General features: G+C 40.2%; 1 protein-coding gene across 6 annotated transcripts in view; it reads left to right on the top strand.

The window, feature by feature from the left end:
• ASAP1 (ArfGAP with SH3 domain, ankyrin repeat and PH domain 1) overlaps positions 1-25,516 on the top strand; it is a 219,472-nt gene that overhangs the window by 134,579 nt on the left and 59,377 nt on the right. For all 6 annotated transcript variants that reach the window (XM_060243208.1, XM_060243205.1, XM_060243209.1 and 3 more), the window contains 7 exons: positions 1,012-1,157; positions 4,334-4,408; positions 4,724-4,773; positions 10,053-10,182; positions 13,260-13,345; positions 14,901-14,976; positions 17,074-17,160. In XM_060243208.1, the coding sequence (XP_060099191.1) occupies positions 1,012-1,157; positions 4,334-4,408; positions 4,724-4,773; positions 10,053-10,182; positions 13,260-13,345; positions 14,901-14,976; positions 17,074-17,160 (650 nt within the window). The remainder of the gene's footprint in view (positions 1-1,011; positions 1,158-4,333; positions 4,409-4,723; positions 4,774-10,052; positions 10,183-13,259; positions 13,346-14,900; positions 14,977-17,073; positions 17,161-25,516) is intronic.

Here is a 25,516-nt window from a genome sequence, read left to right on the forward strand (position 1 = left end):
TTCAAATGGCAGTGTTACTGTCATTTGAATAAATCAGTAGTCTTTCTTGGGGAGTGTCACGCCATATGTTTGTATGAGCCTCTAGGTGCAAAGACTGAGATACTATTAACAGAGCTACATCCTTCTATACCTATTGACCTCAGTGGACTTAGAAAGATGTAACTCTGCTTAGGATGGAAATTTTAGTTTTCCAGAGTTTTGAATTTAAAAAAACCCAGTTCGTCATGTCTGCTATGTTGAGAACTACAGCTGGTTCCATTTAATCATACGCGTTGTAGCATAGTTAAGGGCTTTAAAGTACAGTGTGGAGGGTGTGAGGGGAAAAAGGGATTGAAAGCCAAAACCAGATTTATCCAAGAATGCTTATATCAGTTAAGTTACTTCTTACCATGGTAGTCAAAACATGGATGTGATATTGGTGGTCTTTAATTTTTTTTTTTTTTTTGCGCTTTGTAGTTTTAAGATTACACCCTCCAGTGTTCAAACGCCACCAAAGAGCTGGCTGGCTATTCTTATAGGTAACCATTTGTCACTGACTACAATGAAAGTAGCAATTTTTAGCCATTTTCTTTTATAAAGCCACTTATTCAAAGAAGGATGATCATCATATTTATTCTGTTGTCACATCAAAACATGCAGACTTTTCTTAACATCCTGATTGTATAAATAGGCAATGGCATTTAGTTTGTTTGGATGAAACTACCATATCATTACAAGAGATTCTTGTGATGACATGTCGCTTTTGCATTACTCTCTTGCTTACAAGCCATTCCTCAAATTCCTGCTCTGACATTAACTTGATGAATGTCGATCCCCATTTCCAAGCCAAAGGAACTGTGATAATCTCCGAAGAGATTTAGAAGACTACAGAACCCTTAATAACAGCATTCTCACTTCAAAACACCCAAGGCTTTTTCAGAATACTTGCTCTCTTTTAGAGAAATGCTTCTGTTTGTCAATGTGAATGCTTTCAATTGCTGCAACATTTATTTTGTACCTTTTCTTTTACAGAACATGTTCAAAATGAAGAGAACTATGCACAAGTACTAGATAAATTTGGAAGTAATTTCTTAAGTAGAGATAATCCAGACCTGGGAACGGCTTTTGTAAAGTTTTCCACTCTAACTAAAGAATTGTCAACACTGCTGAAAAATCTGGTAAGGAGTTTCTAATGCTGTCCTTTTGTTTGAAATATTTAAAACCAGTATTGTTTTCTTTACTGGATTGTTATAGAAGTACTAAAATGCACATTTATATTTAATGACCCCACCTATAAAAATGTCTTCTGACTTTCCAAGATCTAGCATTAAAGTTTAGGTACCAGCTGTGTGCAAGAATGTGGAGGAAATCTTAACATTTCTTGCGCAGTAACACTATATATTGGGGTGCTGGAGATTTTTTTAGCCCTTTGAATCTATATTCTAAAATACCTGAATTACAACAATAATTCTCTGCCATGGAATTCACACAGAAAGAGGCATATGACTTAAATGAGTTAAAATGCTACTGCACACTTGATTGAGCCCTGACAGCAATGTGTTTTGAAACTATATGGACAGATCAGCTAAATAAATCACCCTTGGTAAATACAACTCTGTGCTAGTTTTTTCACTATTATAGTTTCCATTAAAACTGAAGTTGTTTAAAGTCTGTCTCTAAACTATGCCAAGGGACATGAGGCAGGGGCAGGGAAAAGATCCAGCCTTTCTGTTAACCCCTGGGCCAGTTGCCAGAACTTTGGTATCAGAGCCTGAATTTTTGGCTGGTTGCCAGCATTGATGGAGAGTCAGTACTGTCATTTTTAACTTGGTATGCACGCTTGACCTGTGAAGTCCATAAACTACAAAGAATGGTTGCTGAGCTGAGTGCCAGTGCACCATTTCATGGAGTCCTTCATGAGAGATTTGAGGGATGTGTGTTTGTGTGTGGTTCCTTGTGTAGATTATGTTGAGTTGGGGGTGCAGAGTGGGTGGTCGCACAGCAATGCATCTGCTTGGCAGTGGCAGCTCTTAACATTTTTCTGTGCAGGATTTTTATCATGCGCTAAAACCAAAGCCACAGGCTCAGTCCAAAGTGTAAGCAGAAAGCTTTTGGCTCAGATCCTGAGAACATAAGAGATGCCATGTCGGATCAGGCCAATGGCCCATTCAGTCCAACACTCTTTGTCATACCACAAAAATTAAACAATTAGGTATACATAAAACTGGGAACTTAACATCTAAAATTAGAACGTTGCACATTGTAAAATCAATGGCGCACGGCTGGAATGTGTTAAAAAGGGATGGCACATGGAAGTACTCACCATTTTATGTGGGGATTAAATATGCCGTCAAATTTGACATACCGCACTGTTTGTATGCACTGTCCATTCCTAAGTTGAGAAGAGCATATTTGGTGGCATGCTGCAATGCATTTCCATCTGCCCAGATGAAGGGTCATTTTCAGGGCATCCCAGCAAGTCAACGATATTGTGACTGCCCATTAGCAACTATAGATTCACTAGCCCACATTTTTTGTCGTTGTCCAAAACATGCAGCTGCGAGAGAAAAGTTCCTAACGAAATGGCTATTAAATTTTTCTTCCTTTTTGGAATCTACAAGGTTAAGGCTTTTCCGCAGCAGCTTGTGTCACAATTGTATAATAGATGTGGCATATTTCTGTCATACTGTCTTTTTAAATGTTTAAAATCTTTGCAAGTTTTAAGTTAATTTTTGATGGTGCGTGGGCTTTTAACCTAATAAACTGGACTGAACTCTGTCATACAGCTCCTGTTCCATTCCCACTAGTTTAGGGTTCCCAGTCCCTCCTAGCAACCAGTGGGGATGGAGAGGTTTACCACGAGCAGGAGGGATGCCTAGGCCTGCCTCCCCTGCCAGTAAGCCCCACCCCCTCACTGGCCAGCTGATTGGGAGCAGGGTGCTGGCAACATTATACTAGGTACTTTCACTTGCCTAAGGAGGGGAAGAGGATTTTTGTTCCTCTTCTCACTACAGACCCCCTTCTCTCATCATAACCCCCATGGGGCACTTACTTGTTTTGTTTTGGATGTTTAGAGGTCTTGAAATTTGCTAACTTGTTTCAACCCTTAAAGCTCTCTTTCTCGTAAATCAGTAAATGAGAGTAATTAAAATGTGGGATTCAGTTCCAGGGGACGTATTGGTGGATTATACAGCTTTAGCAAAAGATTAGACAGATTCATGGGAGATAGATCTATCAGTAGCTACTAATCATGATGACTACAAGGAGCCTCCTCCTTCAGAGGCACTGAATCCCAGAGCCAGGAGGCAAGATCGGGGGAAGGCCTTAGTCTCTATGCCCCTTTGGTGGCCCTCCAGAGGAACTGGTTGGCCGCTGTGTGAGACATGACACTGGACTCGATGGACCACCGATCTGATCCACTTTGGGGGTGGAGCCAGGAGCAAGGTTGTGACAAGCATGATTGAATTCCAAAGGAAGTTCTGGCCATTACATTTAAAGGGGCCGCACTCCTTTTAAATGCCTTCACTTCACTGGAAATAATGGAGGATGGAGGCACCTTCTTTTGGGGCTCATAGAATTGGACCCTCCTGGTCCAGCCTTTTTGGAACTCGGAGGGGGCGGTGTTGAGAAGAGGCACTAGATGCTATTCTGAGAATTTGATACCTTTACCTCAAAAAGCAGCTCCCCTCAGAGCCCCATAGGACTGGTCTCCATGGGGTATAATGGAATGCTCGGTGGACATTCAGCACCCCCCCACCCACACTTTCTGATAACCCTGAAGCAGGAGGAGGGTCTCCAAATCAGGGGATCCCCTGCCTCTACTAGGAATTGATAACCCTAGATCCTGCTAGGCCTTTCTTATGTTCTTATGAGTAGGGGCGGAAAGCAAGTGAAAAAGGAAAACATAGACACGGAAAAATGCTATTCAAAATGAACTGTGAGGCTCAAAATGCTTCAGGCGATTTTTAAGAATAAAAATATCCATCTACAGCAGCTGGAAAATTTTCTCTCTTTTTTTGTTATGAATCTGTGCAGCTATCTTGGTTCTTGACAAAGTACCTTGCCTAGTATTTGCCTGTGGCATTGTTTCAAGTTATTACCACTTCTGCCGCTTCCAACTCAAGCTTTAGTTCAGAGAAAATAAAAATTGACTCCAGAATATCATCTCCCATGTTAGTGCTGTTTTAATTATGTTCTAAGCAGAATTGAGGATGATGAGAATTATGGTAAGCTGCTAATTGTTAGAATGATTTTAATTATTGCTTCCAGTGCCACTGCCTGAGTAGAAATAAAATGGTAATGGATATCTGAAGTAAAAAATTCATAATATTGATTTTTCCCTCCCCCATTTTAGCTCCAAGGTTTGAGCCACAATGTCATCTTCACATTAGATTCCCTTTTAAAGGGAGATTTGAAAGGAGTTAAAGGGGTAAGTGTTAGATAATTTGTTAACTACTATTGCACTGTTTTATGGACTACAGCTGTTTTCTCTTCTGTATTTCTGTGTGGGTGCTAGAACATTTGCATGAGAATTCCATACAACTTAGCTATAATTGAACACTTAAATGTCTTGTTCCTTCTTGAAAGCCTGAGATATATGCCTTTAAGATCCATGGGGAATCAATATTTAGTTTTAAAAAAAATACTTCCTTCTTTCCTTCTCTTGGACTACTATCTTAAGTATATACATTTTAATATAGCATTGTTATAAGGCTTTTTTAAAGTGTATTTTCTCTTTTCTAAGGATCTTAAAAAGCCTTTTGACAAAGCCTGGAAAGATTATGAGACGAAATTGTAAGTATTGTTCATTTTGTTGGGTGGACATTTTCACAGCATTAAAACATGTGACCTTTTGTCTTTCGTGCCTTGATGATTAAGTTGTCCTGGGGTTGTCTGTGGTTTATTTAAGCTTCAGTAGATGATTTGCAATTACTTACCAGGAAAATAATGTGTAATAATGTAATAATGTTTTAGGATTACTCAGGAATCTTTGTGTATATAGGTAAAAACATTGCTGCTTCCTAAGGCTCAGCCGTCACTTAGAGAACATGCTTGTGACATAAACAGCTTCTAAGGATTGTTATCAAACTACTGCAGATGTATTAGAATTATAGAATGTACTGAAACATAATCATACTGCCTGCAAGGACAAGGTTGAATTGCTGGTTAGGAACTGAGTGTGACCCAAGGGTGGTTTCAGTTAGCAAACACCTTTTATAGTGCACGTTTCAAGTGTGATCCATAAACTGTAGGCTAAGAACAACTTTTTGTGGGTATGTGAAATCACGGGGCTTGCATGTGCAAGTAATTAAAGTATTCTGTTACTTTATATCTTACTGTGTAAGTTATGTGTATCTTATACATTTGCAGTGTATGCACAAATAATACTACTCTGAAAGGTATTGCTTGGAGCAGTGTTTTATGGATTGGCAGAAGTTGCATCATTTGCTTTTGTTCTTCAAATACAGTATATTAGTATTGCAGGGAGTTCTGAGCTAGGTTTTGCCCATTCGTTGACTATGAACATATGAATCTGCCTTCTACTGAATCAGACTGTCGGTCTGTCAAAGTCAGTATTGTCTATTCAGACTGGCAGTTGCTCTCCAGGGTCTCAAGCTGAGATTTTTTACACCTACTTGCCAGGACCCTTTTTAGTTGGAGATGCCAGGGATTGAACCTGGGACTTTCTGCTTACCAAGCAGATGCTCTATCACTGAGCCACCGTCCCGCCCCCTAAATTCATGAAACACTGGTATGAGAAACCAGTATGAGAAGTGACATGTTGAAATGCTTGTTTTTTTCTTCTGCATTCTTCATGGTTTCTGTTGTTTCTTTGACCTGTTGTGATTCATGTCTAAGAAAATAATGAGGTAAAATGAGCATTTATTATGATGCTAAAAAACAGGAAGTAGGGTGTGGGCATGAATTGCAAGGTGTATTTCCCCAGTGGGTTGAGGCCAGGTACTGTACACTTTCAGATTGCCAGTGACCTGTACTAAACTGCGTGTTGCTGCAAGCATTTCTTGGGAGGCATATACATTTCCCTAAAACTAAATGTTTTTTTCTGCTCTAAAGTTTGGCATGTTACTTCAGTGAAGTGACCATGTATTCTTTACCCTATCTTCATTTAAGAAAAACGTAATATTTTTAAGTATTATTTTTGCTGCTATTATATAGCTTTTATACCATATAGTTTTTAGCTTTTTAACATTAATTTATATTTGTATCTGTATTTGTATTTATATTGTGTATTGATTTTACCTGTATTGTCATATCATGATACTACGTCATGATAGATTGTAAGCCGCCCTGAGCCTGCCCCGGCAGGGAGGGCGGGGTATAAATAAAACTTATTATTATTATTATTATTATTATTATTATTATTATTATTATTATTATTATTATTATTATTATTATTATTATTATTATTATAATCAAGAATGCCATGAATTTCCTAGCAAATCTGTTTGGCAGTTGAGCTTACCTTGTTCAGTTCTCATGATAAGACTGTGAGCCAATCAGGGATACATTTGGATTGCATCGAACAACTGAAATGAGATATCATACCTAAATTGCAGCTGCCTTCTGGTCAGAAGTCAACTCCCAGCTGCTCTAGAAATCAACTGAAAGTCTGATTCTGATCCATCCACTCAGCAAAATAGATACCTGGTGAAGCTGCAAGAGCTCCTTTCGCGGACATTACGCGTGTTGTAGATAGGCTGAACATATGAACCTGCCTCATACTGAATCAGACCTTTGGTCCATCAAAGTCAGTATTGTCTTCTCAGACTGGCAGCTGCTCTCCAGAGTCTGAAGCTGAGGTTTTTCACACCTATTTGCCTGGAGATGCCAGGGATTGAATCAATCCCCAGCACTGATAGACAGTGCTGGGGAGGAGCCAGTGGTCGTGGTGTATGTTGGCACCAACGATGGGGGGAAATGCAGTCGTGAGCTCCTGGAGGAAAAATTTGGGCTGCTAGGCAGGAGACTTAAGAACATAAGAGAAGCCATGTTAGATCAGGCCAATTGCCCATCCAGTCCAACACTCTGTGTCACACAGTGGCCAAAAAAAAATTATATATATATATATCTCTCTCGGCTTGGCTTCGCGAACGAAGATTTAAGAAGGGTGCAATAGTCCACGTTTGCTGCAGGCTCGCTGGTGGCTGACAAGACCAATGTGGGACAGGCAGGTCCGGCCACAGCGGCTGCAGGGAAAAGTCTGATTTAGCGTTGGTCCTGTAGCAGTGCGATTCTTCCTCAATCTCCTTTTGTCTTCAAGACCAGCTATGCGTGTGTTCTCAAAGGAAGAGACAGCCTGGTGGATGGTGTGCCTCCATGCTTTGCGATCTGAGGCTAGGTCAGACCACTGGTGATGGTTGATGTGACAGGTGCTAAGGGATTTCTTCAGGGAGTCCTTGTACCTCTTCTTTGGTGCCCCTCTATTTCGATGGCCGGTGGAGAGTTCGCCATACAGGGCAATCTTGGGAAGGCGGTGGTTTTCCATCCTAGAAATATGCCCTGCCCAGCGCAGCTGCGTCTTCAACAGCAGTGCCTCGATGCTGGTAACCTCTGCCCGCTTGAGGACTTCAGTGTTGGTCACAAAGTCACTCCAGTGGATGTTGAGGATGGTGCGAAGGCAGCGCTGATGAAAGCGCTCAAGGAGTCGCAGGTGATGACGGTATAAAACCCACGATTCGGAGCCATAGATGAGGGTTGTCATCACAACCGCTTTGTAAACATTGATCTTTGTGCCTTTTTTCAGATGCTTGTTGCTCCACACTCTTTTGTGCAGTCGGCCAAATGCACGGTTTGCCTTTGCCAGCCTGTTGTCAATCTCCTTGTCGATCTTGGCATCTGAGGAGATGATGATGGTATTTGTTCTCAGGCAGCTCCAAGAGAAATGCAGGGAACAGAACAAGGGTCTGTATGTGACTTTTGTCGACCTTACCAAAGCTTTCGATACCGTTAGCAGGAAAGGCCTGTGGCAAATCTTGGAACGTTTAGGATGTCCCCCAAGGTTCCTCAGCATGATCATCCAGCTACACGAAGACCAGCGAGGCCAAGTCAGACACTGCAACGACCTCTCGGAGCCCTTCCCAATAGGCACAGGTGTAAAGCAAGGCTGCGTTCTCGCGCCAACTCTCTTTACGATCTTCTTTAGCATGATGCTTCAAAGAGCCACAGTAGATCTAGATGAGGACGATGGTGTCTACATCCGCTATCGCACCGATGGCAGCCTGTTCAACCTGAGGCGACTAAAGGCACACTCCAAGACAATGGAAAAACTCATCTGAGAGCTACTGTTTGCTGATGATGCTGCACTCGTCTCCCACTCGGTATCAGCTCTGCAGCATATGACGTCCTGCTTTGCAGAGGCTGCCAAGCTATTCGGCCTAGAAGTTAGTCTGAAGAAGACAGAAGTTCTCCACCAGCCTGCACCCCAGGAAGATTATCACCCTCCCTGCATCACTGTGGGTGAATCAGTTCTGAAGACAGTCCAGTTCTGAATATATATATACACACACATATACACACTGTGGCTATAAGCATAGCCAGCTTTAAGAGGGGATTGGATAAAAATATGGAGCAGAGTTCCATTAGTGGCTATTAGCCACAGTGTGTGTGTGTGTGTGTGTGTGTGTATGTGTGTGTGTGTGTGTGTGTATGTATGTGTGTGTGTGTGTATGTATATGTACACGTATATTGACCACTGTGTGACACAGAGTGCTGGACTGGATGGGCCAATGGGCTGATCCAACATGGCTTCTCTTACGTTCTCTCCAAGCTGGGCAGGGACAGCAGTGATGCTTTTGATCACTGCATTACAAAAGGGAGAGGAGAAAGAGTTTGTTCCTCTCTTTTTCTCTGGAGCCTAAACCAGTAGCTTGATGTGGCGGGAAGAGAAGAGAGATCTCTGAAAAGGTAGCATAGTGCATATCGATGTGAGTTTTATGTATTTTATGTATTTCTATGTATTTTATATATTTTATTGAATAATTATTAATGTATTTTAAACTGATTTTGTTAGCTTTTGGAATTGTAAGCCGCCCTGAGCCCGCCTTGGTCGGGTAGGGCGGGATATAAATTGAATAAATAAATAAATAATAATAAATAAATCACTTACATTTCTGATCACAAATTTCCACCCCCACCCTCCACTGAATTTGCTGCATCTCAGCAAGAACTCAGATTTCAGATCAACAGCTGGGAGTTGGCTCTTGATTCCTCCTTCCCCCTCAAGTTGTCGGATGTAGAACAACATTTTCTCAGCAAGAGATCAGAAGCTGGTTCCCTTCCAGCTGATTTTTCAGCAGCTGGGAGTTGGCTTCTGATGACTGCAAATAGCTGGCTCTTGTTGAAGACATGCAAACAAGCTGTGACCAGCCATGGAAGCTTGCTGGGTGACCTTGGCCAGTCACGCACTCAGCCTAACCTGTCTTGCAAGGCTGTGGTGATGAAGAGAACAATGCAAGTTGCACCGGGACCCCATTGGGGAGAAAGGCAGCATGTAAATAAAATAAATAGCTGCCTGATCATTGCTGGAGAATGGGAAATGAGCTGAAGTAGCCACTTTTGGAGCATCCCTAGTTATATCGCTTATGACTATATTCACATTACGATTGGCTTGCCTTCATATATCTTCAGGACAACAAGAGACTCCAAGAGATAGATTAGTTGAGACTACTGGCCATATAACAGGAAGGATTGCTGCTGTTGTCCCCCCCCCCCCCCAAAAAGAGTACTGCAGATCAATCCCATGACAATAAGGATGGTTTGGACACGAGTATACCCATGTTTAAATGAAGTTTAGCTTGGCTGACACATTATTGATACACCTATGTCTTATGATCACATATAATCTGATTTATTTTAATCAGCTTAATCAATTTTCAAGATAATTCTAAAAGAGGAACATGTTTTAACGTGATTTGTCTGTTGCAGACACTTGAGATAAAAATATTTTATTGTTTGTGAAGCAGGGTCACTCTCTGTATTACCAGAATCCCTACTTTTCTAGGTTTATTGAAATCACATTCACCTTTCTAGAATTTATGTTCTTACTATTACAGTACAAAAATTGAAAAGGAAAAACGAGAACATGCAAAACAACATGGGATGATACGAACAGAGATTACGGGGGCAGAGATAGCAGAAGAAATGGAAAAAGAAAGGCGACTATTTCAGCTCCAGATGTGTGAAGTAAGTAATCACTGTAATGTTTAGCGTTGTTCCTACTTCCTATGAAGCACTCTGTCAGTCCTGGTGAAGAAATCTCTTTGGAAGGAAATGTGTATTGAGTGCTAAGCAATATTTGATTATCATTGTTTTGTCTCTAGTTATTTATTTTATTTGGGTCCTAGATTCCTCTTGGGGCTGATTCACATACATTGTAAGATGCGGCTGAAATGAATGCAATATAATAATCCCCAAAACATGAAGAACCATCACTAGACAAACAATTAATTAATAATCAATAATTAGCCAAAGCACCCGATTCCACACAATGTTCTGGTTGCCCACTAAGTCCATACGAAGACCCCGAATTATGTATTCTCCATTTCAATAATAAAATCTTCCACAGTGGTGCAAGCTTAAATTATTCACTGAGGATGCCAAGAAGAGTGCTTCATAGGAAGTAGGATCAACACTAACTATACCCTTCCTAACGATACTGTGCTTGAATCCAGTCATTGGTTTGGAGTTCACATGAAGGACAAGAGATTGAAGTAAATAACAGATGATTTATTTTATTATTTTATTTTATTTTATTTATATCCCGCCCTCTCTGCCGGATTGATTGTTACGTTCCTTCTTGGAGTCCTCAGTGAATAATTTAAGTTTACACCACTGTGGAAGATTTTATTATTGAAACAGAGAATAAATAACCCAGGGTCTTCATATGGACTTTGTGGGTACCCAGAACATTGTGTGGAATTGAGTGCTTTGGCTATCTATCTATCTATCTATCTATCTATCTATCTATCTATCTATCTATCTATCTATCTATCTATCTATCTCCTTAAATATCTATCCCACCCTCTCTGCAAGCGGACTCAGGGCGGCTAACAATCAGTTCAATAACTTCAAACAATAAATACATTTAAAACATTTTATGGTGCTGTTAAGCAACAACCTAGACGGGATCATCCTTTATTAACAGCCCGTAGTGATCACAAATTCTCAGTAGTATAGGGTGGCAGTCCTCTCCTGGTTTAGGTACCAAAGGCCTGTTGAAATAACTCAAGTTTTGCAGGCCCTGCAGAATTGAGAGAGGTCCCGCAGGGCCCTTATGGCCTCTGGGAGTGCATTCCACATTTCAGGTGCTGCCAGTGAGAAGGCCTTGGACCATGTGCACAGCCTGGCCTTCCTTGGTCCGGGAATGGACAATAGATGTTGTGTACCTGAACGCAATGCTCTCTGGGGAACATGTGTAGAAAGGAGGTCCGGAAGATAGACAAGCCTCCGATCATATAGGGCTTTGAAGGTCAATACCAACAACTTGAAACAGACTCAGAACACAATAGGTAGCCAGTGCCGTTCTTTCAGCACTGGCTGAATGTGCTCCCATCAAGGGGACCCCATTAACAGCCGCGTTGCTGTGTTCTGCACTAGCTGCAGTTTCCGAGTAATTTATTGCTTGCCTAGTGACGGTTCTTCATGTTTTGGGGATTATTGTGCTATACCGTTACTCCTTTAGCTGTATTAAAATGAATGTAAGCCAAGTTTGGATGGTAAAACAGTTGTGCAATTGCTTTAATGCATAAGCAAATCTAAGTTTTTCCAAGGAGGCTGCTTCTACCAATGATCGCCTCTAGAGTCCATATAATGGTGCACTGAAATGTTGGCATCTCCATTTACCCAAGTGTAGGCCACATTTGTCCATGTTACCTTTCAGCCCGCTTCCTGACCCATTCCAGTTGGCAAACAAAGGAGAAGGGAGGAAGCAAGCTCAACCTGAAACTCACTGAGAATGCTTCAAGGGTCAAGCCACAGCAAGTAAATTTTGTATCAAAAGAAATGTATTCATTCTATAGAGTACACAGTAATATAATTCAAAACATAGGGCCTGACTATCAGGCTACATTAAGAGTATCATCAGGTTTGTATTGGAAATTATAAATATCAAATATCAGATAACATCTCGTGGTCAGGATTGATTTATATTGTTTATTTTCCATACGTTTTTTAAAACTATGTTATGTATTACTGACAACTGAAGAAGGCTTTTGAGGCCAAAACACATATGGTCCTGTGTTGGTCACATTTGATATTTATCATCAGCTTTGTATAAGATATTATAACAGTTTATGTAAAGCTTATTCTTGGTTACTCTTAATGTAGCCTGATATTCAGGTCCTATGTTTTAAATTATATTATTGTGTACACTTATAGAATAAATATATTTGTTTTGATACAAATTTTGTTTGCTGTAGCTCTACGCTTAAAGCATTCTCTATGCCCGTTGGCACCTGGTCTCTAGTACCTTATGCTTTGTCCATTATCAATAATGTTTTATCCCACCCTTCATCTAAGGATGCCAGGAGCTCCCCTCTTACCTTTACCCTCACAACAACCTTATGAGGTAGGTTAGACTGAGTGAAACTAAGGGGCCCAAGATCACTCAGTGAGCAAACATTATGGTCAAGTGGCAGTGCGATCCTAGACATTCTCGTCCATGACCACTACATCTTGGAGGATTTATAAGTTGATAAATGTTGTTAGAAGATGACTGTTACTGTCTCCAGTGGACAGGAGGTAGAACTATAATAATAAAATGTTCAAAATAGAATTAGGATGAACTAATCTAAAAGTATTGTAGAATAAATTGTGCAAATGAAGAAAATGGTAATTGTTAGACGTTTGGGATCAAAGGGCAATATATTCATTTTTCATGATATTTTGTGTATAAAAGGGAAACATTTGAATAAGACCTTTAATATGTCTGTGGTGATTTCATCAGTGATTACATCATTGCTATGCTTCTCAGAAATCACTTCAAAAGGTGGATTGTAGGAAAAAGGTACAGTTGAAACAATTTCCCATGATTTAATGACTTTGAAATAGATGCAAGATTACTGTGAAAGGCTAATCTTTTCTGTACACAATTTTTTTTAAAAAAAAATTGTATTATTAGAAAGCTTTAGATGTCAGCTGCAAGGCAACTTCTGAGATAATTGCTGAATTTGTTAAACAGATCTGAACTAGAACCTGTATTTGAACACATCTGAGGTACCAGTATAAAATTATCTACTAAGATTTGCTTTTTCTTTCTACAGTATCTCATTAAGGTTAATGAAATTAAAACAAAAAAAGGTGTGGATCTTCTACAGAACCTTATTAAATATTATCATGCACAGTGCAAGTAAGTATGATTTATTTATTTAAAACATATTCATTCCAACTTTCCACCCAGTCAATGTCCATAAGGCAGCAAAGAGAAAAACATTAAAATATTTAAACAATTAAAAATACAGTTAAAATTATAAAATTGAATGAAAAGCACATAAACACACACATCATGATCACTTTGCTATTTAGATGCACTATATGCATTAAAATGTAACGTATCCTTTTATTCTTTGATGTATCCCCCTGTGTACTGAGTGTTGGATGTTATTATTTTGTCCCATTGGTGCATTTGTGTTCCTCTTGTGTCTGGTGGCTTCTGTTCACCAAATGCATTATTGCATTGGCATGAGACCATCTTGTGTTGGTAGAAGGCAGCTTGCACCAGAGGAATACATGAGCGATGATGGACCAAAGTGTTACGGTGTTAACTGTATGCTTGCAAGATTTAAATATTCCTTCCATTTTCAAACTAAAAATACCCTTTCCCCCCTCCTTCTGGTGAATTCTTGCTTAATCTTTCTTTCACCTCAATCATAGCATTTTTTATTCAGTACAAATAAAGTAATGCTTAGTTCTTCATGTGGAAGGCCAACTTTTTCATATGGGCTCTAGTTTTTAACAAACATGTATTAATACATCAGATTGCCTTATATGGAACCAGACTATTAGTCCATCAGAGTTGGTATTTTCTACTCAAAACAGTCAGTGGTTCTCCCATCTTTCAGGTAGAGTCTTTCATATCACCTGCTAACTGATCCTTTTAACTGGGGATGATGGAGATTGAATGGCATACATTCTGCATGCAAAGCAGATGGCTAACCACTGAGCCACAAATTTGGTTTGTCAAGAGTACTGTCAGTATCAGCTGAAATTTTGGCAGCTTTGTACAAGATAATGTGAACCGTTCTAGAAAGACAAATGGGGGAGATGGGAAATGTAGCCTTCCAGCAAAACAGGTTGGTCAGAGGCTATGCAGATATTTGTGGAAGAGGTTGATAACTGATATGTATCTGATGAATCCAGCAGTTCTTGAACTGATATTAAGGAGCAATTTAGCCCCTGTCATATCAAACAGTACTTCACTGTTCCTCTAATTCGCCCCCCCCCCCCCCCCCGGCTGAGTGGAGCAGTTTGCATCCTGAGCTGAATGTCATTGCTGTAATGTTAAAATGTGCAGTGGGCAGTGCAAGACTGCACTGCTCCAGGTTGCTGCTGAGCCAGGTTTCCTGTGTTAATGAACGGGCGCTCATGCATATGATTAAATGCAAGTTCATTTTAATCCTTACTTTTTAACCATTGCATATATATAAATGTAAGAATTAAAATGTAAGTTTTAATTGTCTGAAGTAATAGCTATGGTTTTGCAAATGATATGCAAATATTTATTCCATATGCAAATGATATGCAAAGCAAATATTTATTGTACTTTTGTATATTTGTGGGGGAGGGCATATGAGGGGTATACTCCAGATTTTTATTAAGATGTTCAGTTTTCTTAAGCACTGGTGGTTTTTTAAAAACATTGAACTCATATATTGCTGATAAATCACAGGTATTTTCCGTTATAGTTTCTTCCAAGATGGCTTGAAAACAGCTGATAAACTAAAACAGTATATTGAAAAATTGGCTGCTGATTTATATAATGTAAGTAATACGATCTGGATATATTCTCTGTTTGTCTGAGGATTCTTACCAAAGGATAAAAGAAATATTTAGTTGTTTAACTCGCCAAAGAATTATCTTCGTTGGAGGATACAATCTTCATACCATGTAAACAGATCGGAATAGTCCCACTGGATTAGTTTGAAGGCAATAGCTTGAAGATTGCAACTTGAAACTCAATGATACTGCTTTCTATTGTCCTCTTGAGAGTTGCATATCAAATTTATTTGAAAAATAAAATATACTGGCTGTCTAGAGATTAGGAAAAGCAACATTTTCCAGTGTCTTAATAAGACTTTGGCGAATTATGAAAATTACTAAGAGCATCTTCCAGTGTCTTAATAAGATCTGTTGAATTATGAAAATGACTAATCTTACTATAAACAAATGGGCAAGAGAAATTCATTGATGTATTTATATGGATTTATGTATCTGGTAACAGATCATTGAATTGCATTAGCATTTAAAATGAAGTATTAAATTCTAGCTTGCCTATGATTTCTGCATTTGAAGAGACATATTTATGTTTTATTAATAGATTTGTTGATATTTGTACTTTGTATTTGTGACTTAATAGCACGCTAATGTTGTTATGGATATTTGTATTCTTAAGTTTATTAAAATCTTTTTGTACTTGTATAATAGAAATTAAGCAAAGACTGTTAGTCAAATTGCGAATTAACATATGATCATTAGCAGACCACTGTTCACTTCACGCACAAAAAATTCTCCTCTGATTGTGGTCACAGTAGCTGTAAACATGTTCAGACTTTTTAAAACCAAAAATAAGACTGCCCTTGTTGAATCAACCCAAAGCTCTTCTGTTTTCCAGTTGTTAATCCCCATCAAGAAGCTTCCCAAGCATGTGAAATTCTAACCTGAATTAGTTTTTCCCCCTCCTCCTTTCCAACTTCCTATAGCTATGTAGTTTCCTAAATTTTCCCAGCATTTGTTCAATTGTTCCCACAATCTTTGTTCAGAGCTCCAGCACTGACAGTATAACTTCTTTCATGTCCCAGAAGAGACGTTTTTATGAAGAAGGCAAAAGCTTGTTCCCAGTGACAACATGAGCACAAAGCCAACTTTCTCCTCTGCTGTACATAATCAGAACCTTCCACTCCTTACCCAGCCACCTTGAGAGTCCCAGGTGCAGGGCCTGAATTTAAAAGTAGGTGGTTAGGGAAGATCGTGTTTTACAGTTTTGGGGATTTTTTATAATTTGTAGTCAAGCAATAGGGTAAGCCAAGTTTCATGAAGCTGGTGTTGACTGGATGCTCTAGGAAACTAAAGGAGTGACTTCTCAGGCCAGCCTGCTTTGAGGATGTCCTGAAGAAGGCCAAAACACTCTGAGAAGGCCACATTGGAAACTTATCCCTGGGACAGTAAGACAGTTGCTTTGGAGTGAACAGGGACCCATCTGTGCCCTTGTGCTCATACTAAATGCTGAGAGCCTGTTTGGTGTAATGGTGAAGAGTGGCAGACTCTAATCTGGAAAATGGGTTTGATTCCCCACTCCTCCACTTGTACCTGCTGGGTGACCTTGGGTCAGTGACAGTCAGTCACAGTTCTCTCAGAGCTGTCTCAGCACCATCGACCTCACAGGTTATCTGTTGTGGGGAGAGGAAGGGAAGGAGATCACTCTGAGACCCCGAGTGAAGGAGGAAATATAAATCCACCTCTTCCTCTGCTGCCAGACATCTGCTGATTGTTCCTTGCCACTTCTGATTTAAATTTCTCTTGAATTTCTGTATATCAGTATAGAATAAAAGCATACATAATGGTCAAGTGAACAGTGTTTGAGTCCACTGGCACCTTTAGGACCAATAAAGTCTAATTCTGGGTGCAAGCTTTCATGTGCATCCACACTTGCATGCACATGAAAGCTTACGCCCAGGATTGAACTTTATTGATCTTAGAGGAGCCGCTGGACTCAAACTTAGTTCTCTTGCTTCAGACCAACACGGCTGTCCACCAGAATCCATCGTAATGTTCAGTTGATGCTACTGTTTAACTTCATGATTGATATGTATAATTATGAGTAGAATATTTAAATAAATAGGTATTGCTTTGTCTCTCTAGATAAAGCAGACGCAAGATGAAGAAAAGAAGCAGCTCACCGCACTCAGAGACTTGATAAAATCCTCACTACAACTTGATCAGAAGGAGGTAAGAATCTAAAGCAGAAAGTTTACATGCCACTTTACACATACTCAATAAGCATGTGTTTTCCGCTGTGGATATGTTACGGATATGTAATTTAGGTTGACCATATCCCCCTTGCTATATGTGTGATGTTTGCTAAGGTGTAATACATGACGCTTATGCAGACATTTTTAATGCAATATTCTGCTTGGTTTGTCAATAAAATGTTCACCATAAATAATGTTTCATTTCTAGTAGTGCCACTACTGCGCATTTTTAAAATTGGATGCTTTCAGTACATATTGGTAGAATTATTCAAATGTAGTAGCTAAGTTGGGCAAAGACAGGGGAGGGACGGTGGCTCAGGGGAGGGATGGTGGCTCAGTGGTAGAGCATCTGCTTGGTAAGCAGAAGGTCCCAGGTTCAATCCCCGGCATCTCCAGCTAAAAAGGGTCCAGGCAAATAGGTGTGGAAAACCTCAGCTTGAAACCATGGAGAGCTGCTGCCAATCTCAGTAGACAATACTGGCTTTGATGGACTGAGGGTCTGATTCAGTAGAAGGCAGCTTCATATGTTCAAGACCTAATTCAGGTGTTACGATCCTCTTTTTGTGCGTGTGTTTTTGTGTGCCAGCATCATTCATCTTCCTTCTTACTGTGCAGCCCCACATTGGCTGCAGACATTTTGTTTTCAAGCTTAAAAGCTTAAAATAGCTCCCATTAGGAGCCTGTGCATATGTGAGTTTTTGTGCTGAATGTATCACGTACTCCTGAGGCAGACACCCCCATTCCTTTTTTGCTACCATGAGACTCAAGTCATATTTCTAATCTTCTCTATGAGTTGCTTTTTCCTATAACTATTTTCAACATTCTAAGCTCTTGTAATATTTTGAGAGCCTACTCCTACAGTGGAGATTATCTTTTCAGGACTTTCGTTGTTTTCTTCTCAGTGCCTGTGGTTTCGGAAACAATGACGTCCAAGGCACTCTTTAGAAAATACTCCCATCACGGGACTAACGTGCCTCACACAGAGGAAGATCAACTGTGCTTAATTTGTCTCAGAGAGGCCCGTAATGTGGAGCTTTTCAAATAAGCCAAAAATTTACTCCCAAAGCAAGATCTGACAGAGCCTCAAGACTTAAGGCTGCTCTTTAGGAGAAGGTGTTAGCCTCCGATCCGAGAAAACCAACCCCTAGTATGGCATCATTGTCAACCACTCCTGTGGTTTCAAATTCTCTGGAATCACACTCCGGCCCTCCTTTGGTCCAATCAGTACCAGCGATACCAACTAACTTACCAAATCTGAGGCCACACAAGAGCTCTTCACCCGTGGACCTGGTTTCAGACGAGGCATTGCGTATGTGTATGATATTTTTAATTAAGTATTGGATATGGTACAAAGAAGCCCCATGGCGCAAGTGGTAAAGCTGCAGTACTGCAGTCCAAGCTCCCTGCTCATGACCTGAGTTTGATCCCGGCAGAAGCTGTGTTCAGATAGCCGGCTCAAGGTTGACTCAGCCTTCCATCCTTCCGAGGTCAGTAAAACGAGTACCCAACTTGCTGGAGGGGGGGGGGGGGCGAAGTGTCAATGACTGGGGACCCTGTAAAAAAAAAGTCTGTCGTGATGTGATGTCACCCCAGAGTTGGAAATGACTGGTGCTTGCACAGGAGACTACCTTTACCTTTTTTATGGTACAAAGACACTGGAGAGCTCTAGGCAGCTACACAGGAACTGAGCAAAAGAGGGGCATCCACCTCAGCAGCATGTGACACATTCAGTAAAAAACCCTGCTCTTGCACAGCTTCCTAAGGGGCAAGGAGCCCCCATTTGAGCTTTTAAGCTAGAAAATAAAATGTCCATGGCCTGCCTGTGCAAGCGCAGTCCCAATGTGTGTCTGCACAGAAGATGTTGATGAACTACTGTTACAGGTAAGCGCATCTCTGTTTTATATCTAATTCAGAAAATGGCCCTAGATGTAGATTATTAAATCCACGCATCAGGGCCATGTACAGGGAACAAGGATTTTTCAGGAAACTCCCAGGATTGCAAAAAAACCATTAAGACAAGAGAAAGTGGGAAAGATATAAAAGGTTTGTTTTGGTTTTTTTAAGAGACCCTGCAACATAATATTTCAAGTTCTCAGCCATCGTTATGGGTTGCCTAGCAACCTCACAAAAATACTACAGTGTGGCAGCAGAAGTGTGATAGAAGGCTGCAGTGAGACAAGAAATGATACAGAGAGAGGGAGAGAGCCCAACCATGCCAGTAAAAGAGAGAGGGGATGGGGGGGGGAGATGAGAAAAAGAGAGAGAGGGAGCCCTGCTAGGAAGAGGAAATAGAGATAAACTGTAGCTCCAATGGAGAGGTTGGCGAGGGAGAAGGTTCTCTGCTCTGGTCTCAGTGTTTCATGCACACTATCTACCCCTCTTCTCCAAGCCTCTTCATGCAGTACCCAGCTGATAGGGTATCTGGATCAGAGACGCTTTCCCCTCCAACCCACCCACAGCAGCAGTGGTGGCTTGGAGCATAGAGTACATGGGATACACTTCTCATTCTGCCTCTCGCATGCCCTCTGTCCCAAACCTCTGGCTTCTGAGAAAGCTTTCATGAGGAAGAGATTAAAATCTGCATTGGGAAGGTGGAGAAGAAGAGAGAAGGACACAAAAGCTGGAGCAAAGAGCTCTCATTCCTTGGATCATCTCATGATTGCTGGGTTCTTAAAATTCTTAGTAAGAAGGCTTTGTTGAAAGCTTCTTTGAAAACCTTAAGCGTGTAATATCTGCTTGCTTTGCCCTTCTCTACTTGTCTGACTCTCACAAATAATTCTGAAAAGTTAAGAGGCAAGATTTCCTTTTGCTGATACAAAGTTGCTTTCTCTTGGGAAGCTGTGTTTCTTTTACATAATTCATAACTCTAGCCTTAATAATGCTTGCCACCAGTTTACTTGTGGCAGAATTTCATGGGACTGCAATTTTCTGATTTCTTCATACCCACCTGCAGGATTCTGTTTTAAAAGCTGCTTTGGCTACCTTCCCATTCAGCTAAGGAAGATGCTTTCAGCAGCATAGCAGTTTCACCCTTAAGTTCATCATACTAGAACTCCATCTAGCTCCAAGGAATCTTTTCTGATTTGCCCACTAATTCTAAGCCTTCATCATCTGTCATTTTTGTTTGCCGTACTTCCCTAGGTACATCCCCCCAGGAAAGATAATTTTACGTCAAGCATGGATATTATTGCAACCATCTTCTGTACAGAAGATTGATGCAAATTATCCAAATTTGGAGCATCTCTGCCTTTTACTTCTAATCTCTCCCCCCCTCCCCCTCGCATACCTTCTAGGCAACTTTCCTGCTTTGGAATGCATATAATAATTTTTAATTGTATTTTAGATATTTTATAGATTTTTTTCTCGAATTCTTCCCCCTCCCCCTATTGCCTTAGTCTTTGTGAACAGGAAAAACAGATTAGATCTAGGACGCACGTGAGCAAATTTTTACAGGAGTCTCAACCCCCCTTGCACCCTCTTCCCACCTAAGTTACTGCTGAAGGTTGGGAAGCACTACAAAACAGAATGCCATATGGCTCAGAGGTCAGGAATTGCTACCCCTGTGCCCTTGAGTGTGCAGAGCTCCACCAGATCCATCCCACACCGGAGGCCCCAAAGCATTGACCTTTGCCACAAAGTGCTGCTGACTATTTTCTCACACTTTCTGATAAAGATGGACAGGAGCAGGGCTTTTTTTGTAGCAGGAACTCCTTTGACTATTAGGCCACACCCCCCTGATATAGCCAATCCTCCTGGAGCTTACAGGGCTCTTCCTACAGAGCCTACTATATGCTCCAGAAGGACTGACTACATGGGGGGTGGCCTAATATGCAAAGGAGTTCCTGCTACAAAAAAAGCCCTCAGTCATCTGTTGAGGCAAGGTAGAGTGTTGTTAAGTGCTTTGCATCGTCAGCAATGCTGCCAGTCAGCTTAAGCAATTGTAGTTGTTCATCTGTCTTTTAACTAGTTAGTTGATTTTTAATGAATGGCTCATTTTCAAAACTCCGATAAATACGCCACCATGAGATATTGAAGGAAGTGTGAAATAATGGAATCAAACAAACAAAAGCTACCATTGTTAGAGGAAACAGAATGTCACATGCCAGAATTTATTGTAGCCTCAAAAAAATACCTGTGTTAACGTGCAATTTCTGCCAATTAAGATGCTTCTATACCTTTTGAAATGCTTCTTAGTTGATTGATCTACTCATTAAGCCCGTTAAAGTGTGTAGCTCTTAAAAACAGGTTGGGTCTCCTGATATGATTGGGTATATTGTTACATTCCAAGTAAGCTGAAAGGATCATGAAAAAATTGCCTCAGGCAAAAGTATTGATGTACTTCTACACTTAAGTTCCAATATGACATCAACTGAGATGTGAACATAGAAAGTCAGATGGGAAGTTAAATATTGTGTTTGATTCCAGCCAGTCGTAAAAAATGCTGCTTAACATCTTTCTTTAAAGGGCACCTTTTAGAATATTTAAAATGCGTATTGCTTGGTTACGTAGGAAATAATGTTCTAATTATAGTTGTAGCAGATGGTCTGCTTAGTAAACCATAAAAATTGTACCTTGAAGAGAAGCTAGCAAATATCTGTCCCCAGTCTTGCATTAAGGAACAGAATGATGTACATTTCGTAGTGGGAAGCTGAAGTTTCTCTAGCCTTTATAAATTAGCATAATTGAGGTACACCTTAGCTATCATTTAATGTTTTAGTGTTCTTTGTATAATATTATATTTTATCTGCAGTATAATACTTTAATATTCTTTTGTCTGAAGTAGCTGCCAATGAGTTCAGTGCACTGGAATTTTCTACAAAGGGAGGAGATTTCTGACTGCAAAGTGGGACTTCTCTTCCTTCCCCACTCACTGCGGCCCAAAATGCTGTTCCTGAGGGAAGGGGGTCCCCCGGGAGCAGCACAGGGAGCGGGTCTGGATGTGTTTAAAGAATCTTGGCAGGGAAGTTTGGGTAGAATAAATTCTGGTCATACTTCTTAAAATCATTTTTAAAAACCCCTCAGTACTCCAAAGCTATGTATTTTAATAAAACAACCTTATTAGTAACGAGCACCTGTGTCAGGACCCAAAAGGGCCTTGTGTGCAGCAGTGTCTGTACAGTGGTGCTTCTGTGACCTACTTCTTCAAGATGGTTCTGCACATCTGCTGACCTCCACTGCAGTGCACTAAAATAACGTTTGAACAAAAAAGGGAGGAGCCTGGTGCATTTGCATGTGCTTAAGGGGATGTCTGGGCCCTGGGCATATAACATAGCAGAATAGCTGTATTATTGCTCAGCTAATTTGAAATCACATTTTAAGGAGCTCCTTCCTTTGGCTATCAGTTAACATGCAGTCGTATTATTTATATTTATATATATACTTGCTCTGCAACGTGCAGTTTTGAGACTTATATAAAACACATCCCTGCTCGCGTACATAAGCACACAAACTCTAGAAATGAGTGTTATGGGAAGAATCCAGAAATTTGCATTCTGGTAGGGTTGCCAAACTTGGTAATATCCAAGCAGGCAGATTCCCTTCTCATGTATCTTTCCAAATCCTGAGAAGTTCTCTAGACCTTTTAAGATTATGCAGGGTCACAATTGAAGAGTAAGAGGACAAGAGCCTTTTGGCTGCCAAATGATAAATTTTGAAATACCTAAAAAAGAGAGAGGGGCAAAGGCTTAACTGTTCTTTCCCAAGTGGCCCAGATTTCCCATTCCCATCCCCCCTGCTGCCTTGAGTTCCTATAAGGTAGAAAGGTGGCTAAACAGTGTTTAAACAAATAAAGTTAAATAAACATTAGTAAGGACTGGATTTTGATTAGCATTTCTGAGATTAACTGTTTTGTTGTCCAGTTTTCTTAAACTCTTTGTATTATTGCATATGCTGTAATTATTTGTGCCTCAGGTATCAGTCTTCACGATTAACATAATAGTTGTGTGCATGAGAAGTTCATTTCAGAATTTTTTAAAATGAAGCTAAAACCAAAATAGCAGTATTGATTATAGCAGTAGTGACTTTCCTGAGAAGAAATCTTAGTAGTGTAGAATCTTGTTTTTCAGAGGTGTGTAGTCAGAATATGTCTATTAAAGTACGGAAATTGTCTTGATGTGTTTTTGTACAATTACTGGTCTTGTTCATAAACGGAATATGACTTGGAATTTGCCATATACCTTCTGTAGAATTCTAATATTATGTGACTAAAGCTGAGCATTTTAAAATAAACTATTTTGGCATTGGTGGTGTGGGCCACTGTGATATGAACATTATAAAATGTTCAAATATGCATTTAACAAAACCTGGGAGGAATAGGTGCCTATAAGGCTGGAGGGTTATCTGAAAATGCCAAAAAGTCACACTGGTAACAGAGATGCTGCCAAAAGTGTCAAGCCCTGTATCTAAGGGCTGGGAAGGAAAGCTGCAGAAGACCATACTAAAGTCTGGAAGGTGATTGCTACATCAATTGGCTAAGATCTAAGTCACGGCAGACAGTTGTAGGATAATACCTTTCTGATCCATCTTTTGTGTTCTCTTCCCTTGATGTATAGTTGGTTCTGTCTCTTTTGAGTCTGTCGTTTCCACCCACTGCTGCTTAATTTTTATAAACAATCTTGAGTTGACTGTGCCCACAGGTAGAATGTTAAGGGGTAAAGAACACACTGGGAATCTGCCCCGCAAACTGCATCCAGTGGCAGACATGATAATGGATTCGTTGGTTCAGATGTTGCTGTTTGCCTGCCATTACAGAATTCTATCCAGGGAGAGCAGAATGTATGAATAGGGCTTAAAGTGCACCTTGAAATACATTATTTTTATTTAAATTACAGAAGAATCTGATGTTATATTAAAGATTAATGGCATTTACTGGAGCATGAATTTTCAGGAATCAGAGCTCAGCTCCCCAACTAACAGTACAGTAAACTTTAGACTGGATTTCATTCTGATCTGTTTTTGTTGGTTGAAAATATCTTACACCTATTCTAGGTGAACTGATTTCTTTTGATTCGAACTTCTTCCCACTCCTCCTGAGTATCTACTGCAGCCTGATAGATGTAGATGTACATTTCTCTGCATTTGAGGAAGTGAGCTCTGACTCATGAAAAGATTAAGCTGCTTAATCTTTTAAGGTGCAAACCTTTCTGCTTCTCACATGCCGTGAAAGTCCCCTGCTGGAGTTGCCACAAGAGCTCAGAGGTTGCCCAAAGGCCACGAGAGCCCTGCGGGACCTCTCCCAATTCTGCACGGCTTGTAAAACCAAACTTTTCCATCAGGTCTACAACAAGTAATGTGGGAGGAGGCTGCCACTGTTATGTTGCTAAACAATATCATCTGCAAGACCACTAATAGAGTAATATAAAGAACAGAGAACTGAGATACGGAGAAGCCGCCTTTGTTCTGAAATCTTTTTATAGCACCTAATAATGTAGTTTTAAATTGTTTAAATGTGTTTTATTCTTTTATAATTGTATTTACATTGTTTTATTATGACTCTTAACCACCCAGAATCCGCTTGCAGAGTGGGCGGCATATAAATCTACAGTAAACAAACAAACAAACAAGTAAATAAAGACAATTGTTTGATGGTGCTTAGGTGAGGTGGGAAACCAGCTGCCTGTTTAGTTTTGCTGCAGCAGACTAACATGGCTACCCTTCCAGAGCAATTTTTATTTGTGGACCCTGTTCTGCAAGTATTAAAAAGGAAGGGGTAAGCAGTAAAGTTGTAGCTGTTAGACATTAGCTGGTGAAGCAGGGAATCTCAGACTGAAAAAGAGAGACAGTTGCATCAAAACAATTCATGCTGTCAAATGGTTGTCATTTGTTATTTGCCATCACTGGCCCCTTTCCCCATTTCTGAAAGGAGTGATGTAAAATTTGGCCCATTACCCAGCATGCAGTGGCTATGGAATATCAAGCTACCATTACTTGATGCTGCTACAGTGTAAACGATGTAAATGCAGAGGCTGCAAAACAAGCAAAAATATTCTTCTATTATCAAATAATGCTGTCTTAAAATGTTCTACTTTTTTCTTCCTATGTTGCCTTTGCCTTTCCTGATGGAAGTCTAGGAGAGTAAGTCAATGCTTTAATGAATCATTGCTTTTGTAATGAATTTGCAGACCATTTTGTCACTGCATTCTTTCATCAGGTGCTACCCTCTGTGTTTCCATCTATTTGTATATACACATTCGCACACCACATAGGCCTGCACACACGTATATAAGGGATTTCATTCCATTTTTTTTTTAAAAACCATAAACTAAACCCAGTAGCTTATTGTAGTAAACCCAAATAAATAAGGTAATTGTATACATATCATGCTGCATGTATAG

Source organism: Heteronotia binoei, chromosome 7 (assembly GCF_032191835.1).
Source record: "Heteronotia binoei isolate CCM8104 ecotype False Entrance Well chromosome 7, APGP_CSIRO_Hbin_v1, whole genome shotgun sequence".
Classification (NCBI taxonomy): Eukaryota; Metazoa; Chordata; class Lepidosauria; order Squamata; family Gekkonidae; genus Heteronotia; species Heteronotia binoei.